The 17,370-nt window shown below is 66.9% G+C and overlaps 1 protein-coding gene across 6 annotated transcripts; it reads left to right on the top strand.

Annotated features, from left to right (window-relative positions):
* The first annotated feature begins 321 nt into the window (after positions 1-321).
* On the top strand, positions 322-12,741 carry ARFGAP1 (ADP ribosylation factor GTPase activating protein 1). Of its 6 annotated transcripts, XM_032353558.1 has the most exons (14): positions 322-466; positions 3,302-3,365; positions 3,533-3,642; positions 3,838-4,009; positions 4,465-4,565; positions 5,288-5,374; positions 5,833-5,929; positions 7,415-7,471; positions 8,793-8,825; positions 9,218-9,247; positions 10,079-10,135; positions 10,580-10,639; positions 11,224-11,300; positions 12,088-12,741. In XM_032353558.1, the coding sequence occupies exons 2-14, from the start codon at positions 3,306-3,308 to the stop codon at positions 12,428-12,430; spliced, it is 1,284 nt and encodes a 427-aa protein (XP_032209449.1). In that variant the 5' UTR covers positions 322-466; positions 3,302-3,305; the 3' UTR covers positions 12,431-12,741. The 6 variants fall into 6 exon arrangements, with proteins under 6 accessions (XP_032209449.1, XP_032209452.1, XP_032209451.1 ...); XM_032353561.1 differs by lacking the exon at positions 10,580-10,639 and having other exon boundaries at positions 11,230-11,300; XM_032353560.1 differs by lacking the exon at positions 10,580-10,639.
* Positions 12,742-17,370: the final 4,629 nt, after the last annotated feature.

The raw sequence follows: 17,370 nt of genomic DNA, 5'->3' as shown, positions 1-17,370 counted from the left end.
GGCGGTCCCTCCCCTGCCGGATCGCCCCCACCGCACGCCGGACTCGGCCAGCTCCCCCGCCCTGGGAGCCCGGTCCCCGCCGCGCCTTCCTGATCCGCCCCCGGTGGCCGAGCCAGCCCGGAGCCGTGCGCTCGGCAGCAGGTGCATCCTCCGCGCCCGCCGGCCCCGCCCCCGGCCCGCCGGCCCCGCCCCCGGCCCGCCAGCCCCGCCCCCGCCGCCACCGGCGCGGGCCGCGCTCCCGCCGACGCGCGAAGGCGGAAGTCCCGCCCCCGCCGCCCGCCCCACCCCGGCTTCCCGGGATGCCCCGCGAGGCGCAACGTAGCCGGAAGCTGGTGGCGGCGGGGCGGGCGGCCGGCGCGCGTCCCCGGAGCAGCTCGCGGCGCGCCCGAGCCCGGCCGACCCCCCCGCGGACCCCGGCGGACCCCGGCGGACCTCGGCGCGCGGGCTCGAGTCCGGGCCCTGCCGGGTAAGCGCGTGGCCCCAGGCCCCCGGCCCGCTGGGGGCGGACACCCCCGCCCGGACCCCCGGACCCCCGGACCCCCGGCCTCTCCCCTCGGCGGCCGCCCCCACCTCGGTGCATGGAAGCGTCGGGCGCCCGCGGCCCCGCGCGCCGCGCCGCTCCGCGGGCGTCAGGGGCGCGGCGACCAGACCGACGGCCCGGGGCTGCAGGCTGAGGGGCCCCCGCCCTGGGAAGCGAGGGCTCGGTCCGGCGGGGGCGGGGGCGGCCGGCGCGGTGGGCGACCCCGTCGGAGAGGCAGCGGCTCGAGCGGCCCTTCTCGGTCCCCGGTCGGGCCCCCCCCCCCCCGCAGACCAAGGCGCGGGGAGGGCGTGGGGCTCGCTCGGGGTAGGCCTGAGCCTCCTGCCGCTCCCGGGCCGCGACCGTGCGCCCGCGGTGCTGGCCCGGGGTGCCGGGCTTCGGGCTGCTTTCCGGGACGCGCCCGCCCAGGCTCCCCGCAGCTCCGTGCGTCCGCGCAGGAGGGCGGTGCTCTGGAGGCTCCGCGGCTGCCGACGCCCTCCCCACGGGGGCAGCCCGTCAGCCATCCCCGGTACCCGGCCCAGGCGCGGACAGAGCCCCGGTCAGGGCCGAGCGCCGCGCGGTTGACAGGGGGCTTAGGCGGTGAACCAAGAAGATGCGCCCCAGCGGCTCAGCGGCTGCCGAGTTCCGCGCCCTCGCCCGAGGCGCGTTGTTGCATCTCGGTTTCAAGCGTCGAAGAGTTCTTGGGTGGTTTTTCACGACAGACCGTTACCTGTGGCTTTGAGATGGAAGATGCGCCGCGCGTCTCCCCGAGGCCGGACGCCGGTCCCCAGGGGGTTCCTTGCCACACGTTACTTTGTTGCTCCTGCAAACCGCCCGTCTGCCTGATTTCGTTTGACGCAATCATAAATTCGGAGCATGCTCAGCCCCGTCTGACTTCTGTTTGCCGGCGCCCTTTGACCGGGATGTGAACCTCCGAGGGAGGGCACAGTTCTCTGGAGAGGCAGCGGGGCCACCCACCAGCCCCCAGGGGCTCTCCGGTGGCCGCGGGCAGATGAGCCTGTGGGGACCGCTCTGTGAATTCAGACCCAGCCCCACGTCTGCACGTGTGTGTGCACCTGTTGATGCCTTTCGCGCGCGGGCACGGACCTCAGTGTGAGGAAACTGTCCCGCTAGACCACGTCTGGCCAGGGTGTTGTGTTCGGGTGTTTGCCCTGGAGATCCGGGGGTTTGGGTGGACGGTCACACGTAGCCCAGAAAACTGCAGAGCACAGAGGAGGTGCGGGTGAACTCCGGGTTTGGTCCCTCAGTTATAGAAAACCGAGCCGAGGTTTATGTGTCGTTTCCTCCAGCTAGCTTCCGTGTGGGCTGATGAACGCAGGAGTCCTGGCCTTCCAGACGGAGAAAGTTTGGTTGTGCCGAGACTCAGGGCTTCTGCCCGCGACTTCCTTCTGGGGACTGAGGTTGCAGGTGGGGTGCAGCACAGAGATCCTCTGGGAACGTTCACGCTGCGCGTCAACAGAAGGCTCCAGCTTCACTCCGCGGAGAGGCTGGCCCCATGAGGTGTCCAGCAGCCAGGCGGGCACCCAGTCCTGAGCCACTTACAGGGTCCCCACGTGTCGTGCAGCAGGCGCATGTTGCCATGAGACCCATGAGGGCCGCAGCTCACGGGCTCTGTTCACCAGTGAGGGAAGGGCAGGGTCCCAAGGGGCACGTGCGCGGTTGTGTCCTGGTGGCGGTAGAGTGACCTGGGGCCCAGGGCCGAGTGGCGGCAGTGTGCACAGGACAGCCCTGTGCTGCCTCCCACCCCCTCCTCCAGCTTCAGTCCACTGTATCGGTTTTCCTGGTCGTGACTCCAGTGGGCTGTTGGTTGAACTTGAGCTTTGCCAGAACCGGGAGCTCTGTAAGGACAGAAGTGCTGTTTCTCCTAAGCCTGAGTTAGGGGATGTGGTGCCCCAGCAGTGTCCCTGTGAGGCATGGTGGCAGGTGTGCCCTGCTGTGCTCATGCCGTCTGCCACCTCCCCCTCCAGGATGGCCCCGCGGAGGCCGCCCCGCAGACCCTCTCACAGACCAGGCTCTGCACGTAGTGGTCGGGGCTACCGCTTTGTCCCCATGCCACAGGCTGTAGAGTGGAAGGGAGGAGTAGCGCGCAGAGAACTGGGGTTCCGTGTCTTCCAAGTTTAGTGGCCCCAGTCTGACGTGTTGGCCTCCCAGATGGGCAGTGAGGTTGAGCGGCCAGTCTGTGTACATTGTAGAAAGACCGCTCCCTGCTGCAGGCTTCCTCACGCACTGGGACGTCTTGTCAGTTGTGCGGTGCGGGTGGCGCAGGAGGCCTGCACGAAGGGGACACCAGTAGTTACGATGTTCCTAACTTCTGCGTTGCCTTTGGCTGGAACCATGCAGATGGCTCTGTTTTTTTCTTCGCACACGGAGGGCAGATTTCTTCTTCCTCTTCTCCTTTTTTTAAGATTTTATTTATTTGACAAAGAGCCACAGCGAGAGCCGTAGCACCAGCGGAGGGAGTGGCAGGGGGAGACACAGGCCTCCAGCCAAGCAGGGAGCCCGATGCGGGGCTCGATCCCAAGACCGTGGGATCACGCCCTGAGCCAAAGGCAGACGCTCAGCGACTGAGCCCCCAGGCGCCCAGGCAGATGCCTTCCGTGAGCGGCTCCCCGGTGCTGCGTAGTGAGCTGCGGCGTGACCCCCCAGCTTCCAGGCTGCCGCGGGGGATTCCCCTGAGACTCCGTGCGGCCTTGCGATCGCGCTCCGTGTTCTTGTGAAGTAGCCTGCCGGTGAGTTTCACAACTTTGTGTTTCTCCTCTGCAGCGCCATGGCCAGCCCCAGAACGAGGAAAGTTCTGAAAGAAGTCCGAGTGCAGGATGAGAACAACGTAAGCGTCGGCTCGGCCGCTTTGAGACTCTGCAGACCGCTGAGACCCTCCCTGTGCCCTCAGTCGGGGTCCAGCCTCTCCTTTGCTCCCTCTTGGGGCTATCCGTCAGGTCTTTGGGGTCCCTGGGCCCGAGTGCCTGGGTGAGTCGCACGTGGCTGTCCCCACAGGTGTGTTTCGAGTGTGGCGCCTTCAACCCTCAGTGGGTCAGCGTGACCTATGGCATCTGGATCTGCCTGGAGTGCTCAGGGAAGCACCGCGGGCTTGGGGTGCACCTCAGGTCAGTGCCCTGCCCCCCCCCGTGCCTTGAGGTCCTCCTGTCAGGGCACGGTGACAGGGTGACACATGCTGCTGTGTCAGCTCGGCGTGCCCACAGGGGTGTCGCGGGCAGTGCATGCGCCGGAGTCACGGCCTGCTTGGGGAGGGGGCTCTCGGCCGCCCGGTGCTGATCCGTAGTTGGCGCTCTGGCTTCTAGCTTCGTGCGCTCTGTGACCATGGACAAGTGGAAGGATGCGGAGCTGGAGAAGATGAAGGCTGGAGGCAACGCCAAGTTCCGCGAGTTCCTGGAGTCTCAGGAGGACTACGACCCCTGCTGGTCCCTGCAGGACAAGTACAACAGCAAGGCCGCGGCACTCTTCAGGGACAAGGTGGGACTGGCTGAGCGGCGGTGCCGAGGCGCTGCCCGTTGGCGGTGCCGAGGGCTTTGGGAGCTGGCTTTCTCCTTTGGGCTCTGACATGCTCGCAGGGCTGTGCAGTCTGTCCCCAGATGGGACGCACGGGCCGTCTTGTCCCACTGCGGGGGAAGCAGGTGGGCGCTGGGTTAGCGGGGTTGAAGAGCAGGCGTGTCCCCCGGGGGGTGTTGCATGCCGGCTCCCTGGCGGCTGGCGTCCTGCACCGAGGGCGGCAGCACGTCATCAGGGGTTGGAGCCGCTGACCGGGAACTCGCCAGCCCTGCTGTTCAGAGTGACACCCTGTCTCGGGTTTGACTTGTGGCAGAGAGCCCCCAGCCCGTGGCCTCTGAGCCTAGGGGCCCTAGGGTGGGTGACAGCACTGATGGCTCCTCACAGTCCCGGGCCGTCTGATGGCTGTGTCCCCTTGGCAGGTGGCTACTCTGGCTGAAGGCAAAGAATGGTCTCTTGAGTCCTCGCCCGCCCAGAACTGGACCCCACCGCAACCCAAGACACTGTCGTCCACTGCCCACCGGTAGCTACTCCTCTAGCTTCTGGTCTGGTCCCAGACCATTCTGGGCCTGGCCCTGTCCTTGATCTTAGCCATAGCTCAGGACCCTCGTGCTGGCATGGGAACGGCTCTCTAGGTCATTAGAGCAGTACAGGCTCTCCGTAAAAATGCTGCCTGTAAGTTGCATCTGAGTCGAAGGGCCGCCCCGTTCCTCCAGAGCCCCGTCGGTGCAGGTCCTTCCAGACCAGCCCCGTGACACGCATGCGTCTCTGTAGGAAACGCTCTGGCCGAGCGTCGCTCACCCCCCGTGCTCTCGAGTGCTGCCCGCTCCCGGGGCTGCCGCAGGTATGATGGGGACTGGCTGACCCCCGTGCCGGACGTCCTGCATCCTCTCGCGTGTCAGAGGCTGGTGTTCTGGGGTGACTGGTCCGGAGAAGACTCCCTGTGTGCACGATGGGTGCCCAGGGAACCCCGCCGCACCCCCGCACCGTGTGTTTCGTGTGCTGGCTTCAGCCTCCATGCCTCCAGCCTCTCTGCTGCCTCCCTGCCAGCCTGGGCAGGCGCTTGTCGCCAGCCGAGCCTAAGCCACCTTTCAGACAGACCTGGAGGCCGCTGCCCTTAGTTCTCTGTTCTTGGAGGAGCCCAGGTGTGACCAGGGGGACGTGACAGCGTACAGGCCCGCACGGCTCCCTCGGGCACCTGTCCATCCTCTGCTGGCCTCCCTGACGTCTGACTCTCCCTTTCAGAGCCCCTGGCCACCCGCAGAACTCGACCTCCTCCTCAGACAAGGCGTTTGAAGACTGGCTTAACGATGACCTGGGCTCCTATCAGGGGTGAGCCCACGGGCAGCAGGGGGCTCGGGCCCTCGGGGCGGGGGTCTCCTGCTTTCTGTGAGCAGGACGCGCGGAGCCCACGTGCATCATGCGGGGCTGGTTGTGGCATCCCTGAGCCAGCCCAGGTTTGCAGAGTGGTTTTAAGTGGTAAGAAACCTAACGTTTAGGGGAAGAAAGAATAGTTTTCCTTCTTGGGAACAGCCTGACCTGCAAGCGGGTTTTGTTCCCAGAGCCGTCAGACTGGATCTCTTTGACGTTTTTCATGGTAGCCGGCTGTCGGCTTTGGGCCTTGCCGGGGTTCCCTGGGTAAATGCAGAGCTCCCGGAGGAGAGCCTGACCTGTGTGCCCGCCTTGCTGTGGCCGCACGTCCTCCCCGGAGCCCTCGCAGCTCGGCCCGGGATCTGGGTGCCTCCCGCCATGAGGCTTTCAGGAGCGAGCTGCTCTTTGTCCCCCTGCAGGGCCCAGGAGAACCGCTACGTGGGGTTTGGGAACACGGTGCCGCCCCCAAAGAGGGAAGAGGACTTCCTCAGCAGCGCTGTGTCATCCCTGTGCTCGGTGAGGACCGCGCCCTGCCCCACAGGCGCATGCCGGCTGGCCGCCTGCGGGACGCCTCCCCATCCCTCGGGAAGTCGTCTCTGCGACCCACGCACTCGCTTGGCCCCCGCACGTGTACTTGTTCGGTGACCTCATTATAGAGCGTACGTTGCCGGTTAACTGGGCCCATGTCCTCCAAGCACGACTCCTGTGAGGGACCTGCCCAGCCCTCCCGTCCTGCGAGAGCACTGGGCACAGCCGATCCGGGCCCTCTGCCCGCCAGCTCCGTGCCGGCGAGCTCTCGAAGCTGCACGCTTGGGCTGTCACACCCTCTGGGTTTGGCGCTCGCGGCCCTGCGCTTTGTCCCCCGTCCACCCCCTGCCCCCAGTGCTTCAGGTGAAACCACTGTTTTCCAAGGCAACTTACTGTGGCCTTAGACGACGTGCACTCACTGCTGTGCTGTCCGTGGGGCCCGCTGCAGCCCCAGGGCTGTGGCTGGCAACGTCCGGCAGCGGTCCCGGCCGTGTGCCGCGCCTGTGAGAAGGCGAGGAGACGTCGTCCGCGCTCACAGGACAGGGTCTTCGGGGCACTGTGGGGACGCACATGCAGACGGAGCAGATGGGAGGGTGGAAACAGGAAGCACTGGGAGTGCCCGTGTGTCCGCTGTTGCTGTAGGGTTCTGCGTCCCCAGTGCGGGTTAGGGGATCTACTGAGCGCCACTGTCGGCTGTCCCTTCTAATCCGTGCCCACGCGCTATTCCCGAAGTGCTAGGACTTCGTCAGAAGCTACGGCCGTGACTCCAGAGCCACGTGGTGGCGGCTGCTGGAAGGCCTCCTGGGGCCCCGGATGGCCAGGCTCCCCTCTCCAGGGAGGAAGGGCTCGCCTCCAGCCCTGAGCCTGCTGCCTGGGAGTTTATGAAGTCAGGTGCCACCAAACACAGCGAGTTTGTGTTGGTCTTCCCCTCCTGTGGGTCTTTAATTCACCGAAAAAGCCGAACGTGGTTGTCTGCTAAGCATAAAGGTTCCTCTGATTCGTCATGGGTGGGGGGGCTGTGTTGGGAACCTGGGCTCTGAGGGAGACGTGTATGGGTGTTCGTAGTTTCCGTTGGCTTTGGGGGCTTAGGGGAAGATCTCAAACTCAGAATAGGTTTGCCTGCAGATTAGGTGTGAGGCCCCAACTCCTCCAAGGGAAGGTGGAGGGCCCAGGGCAAAGGAACGAGCGGGAGCGTGCACGTGGGGCCGGCTGGGTGGTCAGGCAGAGCACGGCACGGATGCGCGTGCTGTCCCGGCTGCCGCAGCGTTCGGATGTGCCCACGGCGGGGGGGCCTGTCCTCCTTGGGAGGTGGGGTTGCCGCTGTGGGAAGGGACTCCGGAGGTGGCCTTTCTGCAGCGCGTGGGTGCAGAACCCGTCAGCCTCTCACTGAGTGGCAGACAGCACGGTAGGCGGGGCCTGCCTGGATGGTCACCCATGGAACCTCGACGTGGCCTCTCTGTGGCTTCTTCTCAGGGCTGGAGCAGTTTCACCACCGGAGCCAGCAAGTTTGCCTCCGCCGCTAAGGAGGGGGTGAGTAGCCCAGTCCAGCAGTCTGCCCGCGCGGCCCACATGGGCTGTGCTGGTCAGGGCTCCGGGGCCAGACGGGTCTTGAAGGGGCTCTAACGAGGGGTGGAGGCCATTCCCAGCCTCAGGGCTTCCTCCTGGGCCCGGACCGCGCACTGCTTCCCCTAAGTCCCCGAGGCTGCGGCAGATCCCAGGGCGCCGCGCGCTGCTTCCACGCCGGGCGTCCGTGTCCGCGTTGGAGATGAGCGCTGTGCAGAGGGCCGGCTCCTGAGAGGACAGCTTGGCGGTGCCTGGGTGCGGCCTGTCGGTCCTGCAGGCTGAGTGGTCCCGCGGCCCTCCGGTTCTGTGCCTGGGTGCGGCCTGTCGGTCCTGCAGGCTGAGTGGTCCCGCGGCCCTCCGGTTCTGTGCCTGGGTGCGGCCTGTCGGTCCTGCAGGCTGAGTGGTCCCGCGGCCCTCCGGTTCTGTGCCTGGGTGCGGCCTGTCGGTCCTGCAGGCTGAGTGGTCCCGCGGCCCTCCGGTTCTGCTGCCGGGCATGGGGCAGGGCTCGGGCAGTCGGACTGCTCTCTGCCCCTCGTCTCCTCCGCCCAGGCGAGGGAGGGTCGGGGGCTTAGTCGGGACACAGAGGTGGGGCGTGAACCTTGGAAAGGAAGAGGCAGAAGCCTGTCTGGGGACGTCAGCTTGGAGGGACCCTGTCGGGGACGTCCAGCAGGTTTCCAGGCCTGGGTGGCCTTGGTGAGGAAGGTGACCCGGAGCAGGGAGGGCCCGGGGCCGGCTCCAGGCGGGAACGAAGGCGCTGTGGACGTCTCTCCGTGCGCTCCGTGGGCCCTGGTCCCCTGCATCCTCCCCTGCCAGCCCGGAGGAGCCCGGCCTTGGGCACCAGGCCCAGTGGCACCACCACTCTGGCACATGGCGTCTGCCGGCTCTCTCTGGGCCTCATCCTGCAGGGCCCCGGCCAGGAGGTCCAGGCGCCTTTCCGCAGGAGCACCTGTGGGTGGGCCTTCTTCCTCGTTTCTGAAAGTGTCTGGGGGTGCTGTGCTACGGGGAGCTGTGGGGTGGGGACCTGCTGGGCGCCGAGCAGGTGGCGTGGTCTGGGCCACAGGGTGGCTGCCCCTGACGCTGGACCTGCTCCCCTGGATCTGTGTGCCACGGGGCTGCTCCTCCAGCGGGCGTGGCCTCGTGTGCAGCTCCCTGGGCCCCTCGGAGCTGCTGGGAGGGGGTGGCTGGCAGGGGACGGGCCTAGGGCCCAGCATTTGTCGGGGTCTGGGGATGTGCAGCCGGGGGTCTGGTATCGGAACTGGCGATCTCAAAGCCCCATGTTTCTTTCCAGGCAACCAAATTTGGATCTCAAGCAAGTCAGAAGGTAACAGAGGAAGCTTTCGTGTCTCGTGCTGTGGGAACTTCTAGTCCTGCCCTGTCGGTGTTTGGGCTAAGGCCAGAGACAGAAGCCCTGGAGGCTGTCCCGGGGTGGGGGTGGCAGCTGGTGTGCGAGCCTGGCCTGTCCCTGTCTCGGGCCCCTGACTTGCTCGCGTGTGTGGTTTTGGAAGTTGTACGTTGGGAGTGGAAAGCAGTGAGGCGTGGCAGTAAGCGGACACCCGAGGTCCCTTTTGAGGACACCTGCTGGGGTGATGCCGCGGGAGCGTGAGGCTAAGGAAGCTGCCGCCCGCCGCCGCTCCCGCTGTCTGTGCTCGTGACCTCTCTCACTCCCTCTCTCCCTCCTCCGCCCCAACCTGCTCCCTTGCTGTCTGGGTAAAGTTTTGGGGCTCCAAGCAGCAGCCCGAGCTGGTAAGGCCCAGGTCTGCTCTCGTGCATGCCTTTCCCCGACTCTGTGCCGACCACATGCTTTGCCCTGAGCGTCCCTGGACCGTGGCCTGTGTGTGTCCTCGCTTACGCGTGTTCACCCTCAGAGCGCCTTGCCGGCCCGCTGGGCTCCCACCCGGCCCATCTGTGCTGCTCGGGAACCTGAGACCCTGACGAGGGGCCCGGGGTCCGGAACCGGGGGGCATGGCTCCTGCGGGGCGGGAGGTTCATTTCCCGGCTCCGTCAGCTCGGGCTGAGTAAGCAGAAGGAGGGTCATCCCTGTGGCGTGGCGCCGGCAGGTGCGGGCACCCCGTCCGTTGAGGCTGCTGCTCGGCGCTTTCCTCCTCGGCCGCCCCCTTGTCCTGCCGCTGCCCCAGCCCTCGGCTCTGTCCTCTCCTCTCTGAGGCAGGTGCCTGCTGGAGGGCAGCTGGGCTCCCACTGCCTCCGGCGGCCGGGGATGCAGCTGCCTGCGCCCTAGCTAAGGGGGGTGGCATGTGCCCTGCCGGCACGTGGCTGTGCTCGTGCGATGCGCTTGCGTGGGCGCTGACGGGAAGACTCGCAGGTGGCCGCCGGGTCCACTGCCGCTCTGGGCTCCTTCCTTCCGGAGCGAATAGGCCTGGAGCCGTGGTCTCCGGCCACCCCACAGCCAGGGGCCTTGGGTGCCGCGGCTGCCTTGAGCGCAGGGGTGAAGGGGTGCCGGTGGGCTGCTCACCGTCTCCCGCCTTCCCTGGCTCGGCCAAACTCGCAGCCACCGTGCTGACCGCATCCGGGGCGACACGCCACTCGGGCTCGCCTGACTTACGTCTCCTCGCACAGGCTTCCGAGCTGGGCCAGAGTCTGAACGAGAACGTCCTCAAACCTGCGCAGGAGAAGGTGATGCAGCCCCATGCCGTGCCCCCTCTTCCTCCCCACCCCCGCAGGCGCGCGCTCCAGGGGAGCAGCTGGTGCTGGGGGGGTTTCCAGCAGCTCCAAGTCCCGCCAGGGCTGTGCATCCCGCAGGGCCCCCGCCCCTGGCTCTGGGAGGCCCAGCCTTGCGCTCTGTCCCTCGGGGTGGGGCGGGTGTGGGCAGCGTGGAGGTGGCTGGTGGGGCCAGGGAGGACCCCGGCGGGCCGTGGCCTCAGGAGGTGGTGCCCACCCCCGCGGAGGATGCCGCACTACAGTGGCCCCGGCTGGCGTCGGCGGCCCCTCCTCTCTCGTGGGGCGACGGGCTTGCACACAGCTGCCGCCGCGGGTCTGTGCGGCGAGCGCTGGCCTCTGTCGGACGGGCCACGGGGGCTTTCTGCCGCTCGGCTGACGGCGCTGTTCCAACCCACGCAGGTGAAAGAGGGGAGGCTTTTTGACGATGTGTCCAGTGGGGTCTCACAGCTGGCGTCCAAGGTAGGGCAGGCCCGCCTGGCACTCGGGCGCGGCCGGAAGCCAGTGTCCACACTCCAGGGCCCGGGCTCTCCGTCCCCACGCACTCGTGCGGCCACAGGGCCCGCAGAGTGCTGAGGAGGTGCCGTGAGACGCTGCCGTGGGCGCCTGGGGAATGTGGGGACAGCTGGCCGGGGGTCTGTCCCGTCTGCTCACTGTCGCTTCTTTTTCTTCTACCCTCGTTCTGCTGCCACTGCTCTTCCCTGGTGAGTGCCGCCTTCGGACGAGCGGGGGGTGGCCGGGCTTCGGCTGCTGCCTTCCTCCAGGCGGGTTTGGGTGTGCGCGGGCCCCTGCAGCCCAGCCCGTCCCTGTCTGCATGGGGAAGCCTGCAGGGGCTTCGCACAAGCTGTTTCCTCGAGCTACTGAGTCCCAGAGCCTCTTGCCGCCTCGGCCGTGTGCACACAGGGAGGGGAAGCCTGTGAAAGCCGCGTGCCTGAGCCCGGCCGTGCTGCTCGTGCCTCTCAGCTCTGCCGGGTCTGGCGCGGGACCCCGTGTGTGTGCCGTGTGTGAGAACCCGGCCTGAGCTGCCACCTCCTGTCCCCTTCTAGGTCCAGGGGGTAGGCAGCAGGGGATGGCGGGACGTCACCACTTTTTTTTCTGGGAGAGCAGAGGACCCTTCCGACAGGTACGCCGTTTTCCTGGGTTTCCTCGCACGAGGTCTCTGGGAGGCAGTTGGCATCTCCCCCGGGGGACAGGCACGTCCTCCCTTTGGGGAACAGGGATCCCCGCAGCCCCCAGAACCCTGGAGATGCCAACTCTGTGGTAACTGCTGCTGCCCAGGGCAGGCAGGGAGGAGGCCTGGGAAGGAGGGTGCCTGCACTGACCCCGGTCTCCGGTCTGGGCGGGCGGGGCCCGCGGGGCCCTCAGCAGCCCTGTCCCCTCGCTCACGCTCAGCGTCCGCTCTGGGCTTGCCTCCTGGCTTGTCTGCGGGAAGCCTGGTCTGGCTGTTTCCCGTTACCAGCTGCAGCGTGGGTGGGGTGGGGAGGGGACACATTTCTTGTGCTCAGGGGGCCCCACGGCTTCCTGGCACAGCATTTAGTGGTTCACGCCTTGTGGCTGCGCTGGCCGGGGTACGGCTCCACTGAGGGGCTCTGCGGGGCCCCCTCTGTCTCAGCGCAGGCAGGGCCCACGCGCTCAGGGCTCCCTTTTCCCTTAGTCACTGCAGAAAACCGGCCTCGTACGTTGTTCTTCACGACAAGCTCTTTTTGGGGTGGGACTGACCCCACCAGACTAGGGTGGCAGGAGGCCCGAGTGCTTCCAGCAGGTTCTGTGCCCCTTGGCTCTGAGGTGGAGTGGCATGGAGCCCAAGCAGACAGCATCTCCCAGCCCCGTGGGCGTCAGGGTCAGGGGAGGACACTGAGGGACAGCCTGGTGGCTCGGGCTGTGGTTCAGTGACCTTCTGTCTTCCCAAGACCCCTGGAGGGCCAGAGCTACCAGAACAGTGGTGGGGACCATGCCCTGAACCGCACCGTGGACCAGAGCTTCTGGGAGACCTTCGGGAGTGCCGAGTCCACCAAGGGCCACAGGTCCCCAAGCAGCGACAGCTGGACATGCGCGGACGCCTCTGCCGAGAAGAGGAGCTCGGACAGCTGGGATGTGTGGGGCTCGGGCTCTGCGTCCACCAATAAGAACAGTGACCACAGTGATCTTGGGGAGGCCTGGGGGGGCAGCGGGGAGGGCAGAGCCAAGACGGCCAAGAAGACCACACCGCCCGTCATGCCGGTGGACGAGGGCTGGGACACCCAGGACTGGTAGGCCTGCGGCGCCCCAGCCCCTGCTTCCGCACTTTGCCCCACCTCCTCCCGTCTGACCCCAGAAACCAGCCGTCCCGTGAAGACGGCACTTGGGTGGGACCTGTGGGGGTTGGGGGGAGGGTGCCAGCTCGCACGGACACCGGCCTTGCAAGGCCACGGTGCAGCGGAGGCCTCATGCTGCCCCGCGGTCCATGTCCCAGCTCCCCTGCGGAAGCCTGGCCGGGGTGACACGGGGTGGGGGACCAGGTCTGCTCCTAAGCCATCCCTCCCGTGATGCTCTCCCTAATAAACCCTCTGAGTGGTCACCGTGCAGCCGTGCTGTGTTGGGTGTGAGGCACGTGTGCTCTGATAGGTCAGGCCCAGGCTCGTTCCGGGCCAGCTTTTCTGCGTGAGGGATGTGCCCGGGGCCCTCCTGGCTCTGTGTCACCGCCGGGCTGCTCTCCTGTGTTGCCTCTCCAGATCTCAGCGCATGGCCATACAAGGCCCCCGATACCCGGGCCCTCTGTCCGTGCAAGCACGGGCCTACCGGAGCCAAGGTGGCTTGCCGAGGACACCACAGACAGCTGAGAAGTGGGGACATAAAGTGAAACGGGAGGGGGAGGCCGGCCAGCACGTGTCTCCCGAGCCCAGGTCAGGGTGCGGGTCAGCGGGGTGGTCTCCCCAGGGTTCATTGAGGAGCCCCATGGTGTCCAGGCCTTCCCACCAGTCTAGAGCGAGGAACATTTCCGTCGGGCTGGGTTGCCACCCCTGCGTCTCTGCCAGCACTGTGCTCTGCTCCCAGGGCTTGGCTCGTGGTGACGTGGGTCTCCTCGTGTGCCCAGAGACCACCTGGCGCCCCCTGTGCCACCGCCCCCTTGTTCACAGTCTCAGTCCAGTATGGACAAGGTGCCTTTCCCCCACCAGTCTGATGGACTTGCTCGCAAGCCGCAGCCGTGCTGGGTCCTCCATCCCCACACCCCTCCCTCTGGTCCCTGCGTTACTGTCAGCTGCTCTTGGACCAGGCGGTGCGTGTGCCTGGGTCCTACCAGGTGATAGGTGCCAGATGTGCCCACCACGAGCTCCGCTGCCACCAGCCGTTCACGTCCCAGGACAGGCCCTCCCAGCATGGGTGCCAGCAGCAGAAGGGTCAGTCTGCGGTGTGTCTGAGCTGGCCGTCACCAAGGGGCTGTCCAGACCAGTGCAGTAGCCCACAGCTCTGCCTGGAGGACACCCTGGAGGAACAGGGACACCCAGCGTGGAGCAGCTGCACGTTTGCTGCCTGAGAGTCTCGGTCACTGAGCTGGCAGCCTGCTGGTCCCAAGGGAGAGGCCCCCAGGGCAGACAGAGAGCTGAACCCAAGGTCAGTCTGCCAGCCCGTGGCCGAGCATCCCAGGGTGACGGTGCCCAGGGAGCAGGAGCATCAGGTGTCCGCCCCCAGTCAGTCAGGGCTTGGTTTCCACTCCGGGGCCCTCGCCCGTCGGGGTGGGAGTTCTGGCTCTGCCTGCAGCTCTGGTGGGTTCAGTGGGGCCCCGGCTGCGTTCTCTTCTGTAGTCTCTCGTCCTGGAGGCCGTGGTACGTTGGGAGTGAGCTGCCTTTGGCCTGGGAGCCCCTTCAATACCAAATGCAGTAGCCAGGGTGGTGGAGTGTTCAGATGTCTGCGGGCAGGGGTACTGTGCTCTGCGCACCCTCTTCTGGGGTGCCGGGACGTGGCGTTCCGAGGCCCCTCGCGGACAAAGACAGGTGCTCCTGTGCAGGTGGGGTCCAGGGTGGGGCCCCGCGTGGGGAGCTGAGGCTCGAGCATCTCCCTGGTCCTCTCCTGGGCAGGGTCATGACAGAGCGACGCAGTGATGCAGGTGAGCTTCCAGCGCGGTTGCAGGGGCGGGGGTTCCCGGACATGCGGGTGGGAGGGCAAGGAGGTCTCCAGTGGGTGTCTGCCTGGGACCCAGTGCCCACAGCAGCTCACCTGGCCCTGGGCAGAAATGCTCGGCAGCCCCGCACCGTCCATTTCAGCCTGCGCGCGCGCTGCTGAAGGCCCCCGCGGGGGAGCAGTCAGACGCGGAGCCAAGGGACGCTGAGTGCACTTTCCAGAGCTCTCTTCTGGGTGGTCTCCCGTGGGTCATCTGGTCTCGGGAGGCAGATCTGGGTGGGGCGTGGGCCCAAGGGGGCTGGGTCCTACACGGGACAGTCCCAGGGTCAGTTCTGGCTGGATCCCAGGGGTCCTCACCGACCCATGCTGGCTAGCCGGCCCTCTGCCTTTCCGGCCAGCTTGGCGGGGAGTTGGGCCAGTGGCCAAGAGGCTGCCCTCAAGCCCTCTGGCCTTGTGCATGCAGTTCCACCCAGACCCCGGCTCCAGGATACTGGGCCGACCAGGGACTTGTACGACCACCATACGGTGAGGGTCCCTGGTTGCTGCAGACCCCTCGTGGAGGGTGCTGGCACGGGCCGGCCGGCAGGTGCTAGAAGGCCAGCCCTGCTCTCTCTGGGCCTCCCCATGAGCTTCTGCACTTCCTCTGGGCCATGCCCCTAACACAGGTCGGCCTCTGCCACCCCGTTCAGTCGTCCAGCAAGCTGCTGTGCCTCCAAGCCCTGGTGCTGCGACTGTCCTGGCACCTCACGCCCGGAGCTGGGGCCTTCCTGGGGCCCTCCCCTCTGCACGGTCTGGGGTGTACCACCCCCATCCCACCGGTCCTGCTGGGTCTGACCCAACTGATACGGTCAAGGGGGCTCACCCCCCTGCATCAGCTGGGGACTGGGGAAGTGGGACCTGTGCTCGGGGTGCACACGGGGTCCCTGCCTGCACGCTGGCTGAAGGCCAGCCAGCACGTGCGGCCGTCCTGTTCTTTCTCAGTGACCCGGGGCAGCCCTGACATTGCTAATGAGTCTCTGGGGCTTCTGAGGCTCTGCAGGACTCCAGGGTGAGCACGCACGGGAGGGTGGACAGCGCCCAGCCAGGGGTGCTGAGTTGACGGACTTATGTGTGTGGAGGGTGGCACCCCAGTGGGGTGCGTGTGAGTGTGTGCGTGTGTGTCCCGGTGCCCACGAGCCATAGGTGGACGCGGTGTGTCCAGTGTCTGTCTGTGGCTCTGCTGGTGCACATGAGCATGTGGGGCTTGGCTGCGGTGTAGGTCCCAGGGTCGGGCAGGTGCCCAGCACCCCGAGCTCTGCGTCCATCAGCACTGGTGTCCTGGTGTCCAGTCATGGGTCCTCAGGCTCTGGCAAGTCACGGAGCCCCAGCTGGCCTAGGCCTGAGGCCCTTCCTGGCCACAGGAGCACTGTCTGCCCAGGAGAGAGCAGGGCTCACGAAGCGGTCAGGACAGGGCTAGCGGGGCGGGCTAGCGGGGTGCACAGAGGGGCGCTGTGGCACCTACAGCAGGGCCATCTTGGTCTTCTGGCCCAGGTCCGGGACCGTGCACCCTCACCGCCCAGCAGTGTTACCAGGTCTGGGGCTGGTAGACTATCACTGGCGAGGCAGTGTCCTCCCTATGGACAAGAGTGGGGAGGGTGCTGAGCTCCCGTAGGAGTCGGGTAAGGGCCCTCCTCCCCCAGCAGCATCCGGACCCAGACCTCTGCCCACTGAAGGCTGCCAGCCTCCAGCACGCACTGTGTCTCCAACTGTGGCCTCCCAGCCCGAGAGCCCCTGCCGTGCCAGCCCCTCCAAAGCGCCCCTGTTTCCAGAATCTGGGGTCAGCACAGGCTACCAGCCCTGTGGGGTTCCTGGTAGTCAGCTCCCCTCAGCCCTCAGTGACCTTGGGCGGGTGATCCCAAGTCAGGTAGGTCCAGGGCTGGGGCTGGAATGGGGTCTGGTCTGGCCAGTGTCCCCGCCCAAGCAGCAGGCTTCGGGCTGTCCTGGTGGCTGGGAGGGGCTGCACACTTGTGTGGCTCTGTAGACCCAGAGGGCAGTGGAGACGCCGTTACTGCAAGGAAGGGTTCCTGGCGGGGCCAGTGTGGGCCTGGGCACTGGGCCAAAGATAGGGGAGCCCGAAGGAAGTGTTCCCCGCCACTGGCCACCAGAGGCACCGGCCCGTCATCTGTCCGCACACAGTGGCCTTGGTCCCTGAGGTGCCTGCCCCGTGATCCCCACTTTGGGGCCGACCATGTGGAGTGAGGGGTGAAGGTGTTTGGTGCTGTGGGACCCCGCCCTGAGGCGGCTGTCCTTCACGCAGGAACTCTATACCCCTACCCTGGGGCTGTAGCTGGGAACGGGGAGAGAGCCCCGCCAGGGGAGGAGGCCAGGGGTGGGCAGTGACGTGGAGGGGAGGAGGGTCGGGGACCTTAATAAACCCCGGCTCTCGCGGCTGCAGCAGGACCGGAGTGGGGGAGTGCGTGGGGGCCCAGGGATGCCACCCTCGCCCAGGAGGAGGTTAGTGACTCGCCTGTGGTCCTGGGGGCTGGGTGGTGGACAAGGAGAGCCACCAGGGATCTGCCCAGGTCCGCGATCAGAGAGTGATCTTGCCTTTTCCGGGAGGCCTGGGGCAGGGAGAGCAGAGTGCGGAGGGCTGCCCGCGAGGGTCCCACCAAGCCCAGTTTCTGGGGAGCAGGGGGTCTGGCTTCAGAATGTGGATCAGGAGGGGACTCGGGCCTGGGGGAGTCCAGAGCCCATGCACCGGCCCCCAGCCCTTCGCAGCCCCGAAGATGCCCGCAAGCTCAGCAGCTCGACTCTGTGGGGCTGGTGCCCCCCTCCCTGGGTGTGGCTGGGGTCCTGAGCTTCTGTGCTGGGCGTCCCTTCTGCACTGTCCACAGAGACAGCCCCCCAGGCTATGTGGGGCTTGAACCTTTGTGCAAGGACTTCCCAGCCGAGAGGCCGACTGGGGCCAGTCCTCAGGCAGGACACACCCTCCTGGGGCTGGCAGAGGGCTTGCTGCGCTGCCCCCAACGGGTTGTGCCCAAACTGAGGTCCCAGCTCTGATGCCCCTCGGGCTGCAGACAGGGTTTGGCCCTATATGGCTCTGTTCCCTCCCCAGG

The sequence above is a fragment of the Mustela erminea genome, chromosome 7, assembly GCF_009829155.1.
Source record: "Mustela erminea isolate mMusErm1 chromosome 7, mMusErm1.Pri, whole genome shotgun sequence".
Taxonomy (NCBI): Eukaryota; Metazoa; Chordata; class Mammalia; order Carnivora; family Mustelidae; genus Mustela; species Mustela erminea.
The sequence above is the reverse complement of the archived record's forward strand: the minus strand, read 5'-3'. Positions and strand labels throughout refer to the sequence as shown.

What these genes read in the sequence shown, in the direction of transcription:
- ARFGAP1 (XM_032353558.1), top strand. Translation starts at nt 3,306, where the DNA reads ATGGCCAGCCCCAGAACGAGGAAAGTTCTGAAAGAAGTCCGAGTGCAG. An exon ending in CTGTCGTCCACTGCCCACCG is followed by an intron (nt 4,566 to 5,287) that starts GTAGCTACTCCT and finishes TCTCCCTTTCAG; the next exon opens with AGCCCCTGGCCACCCGCAGA. An exon ending in GACCTGGGCTCCTATCAGGG is followed by an intron (nt 5,375 to 5,832) that starts GTGAGCCCACGG and finishes GTCCCCCTGCAG; the next exon opens with GGCCCAGGAGAACCGCTACG.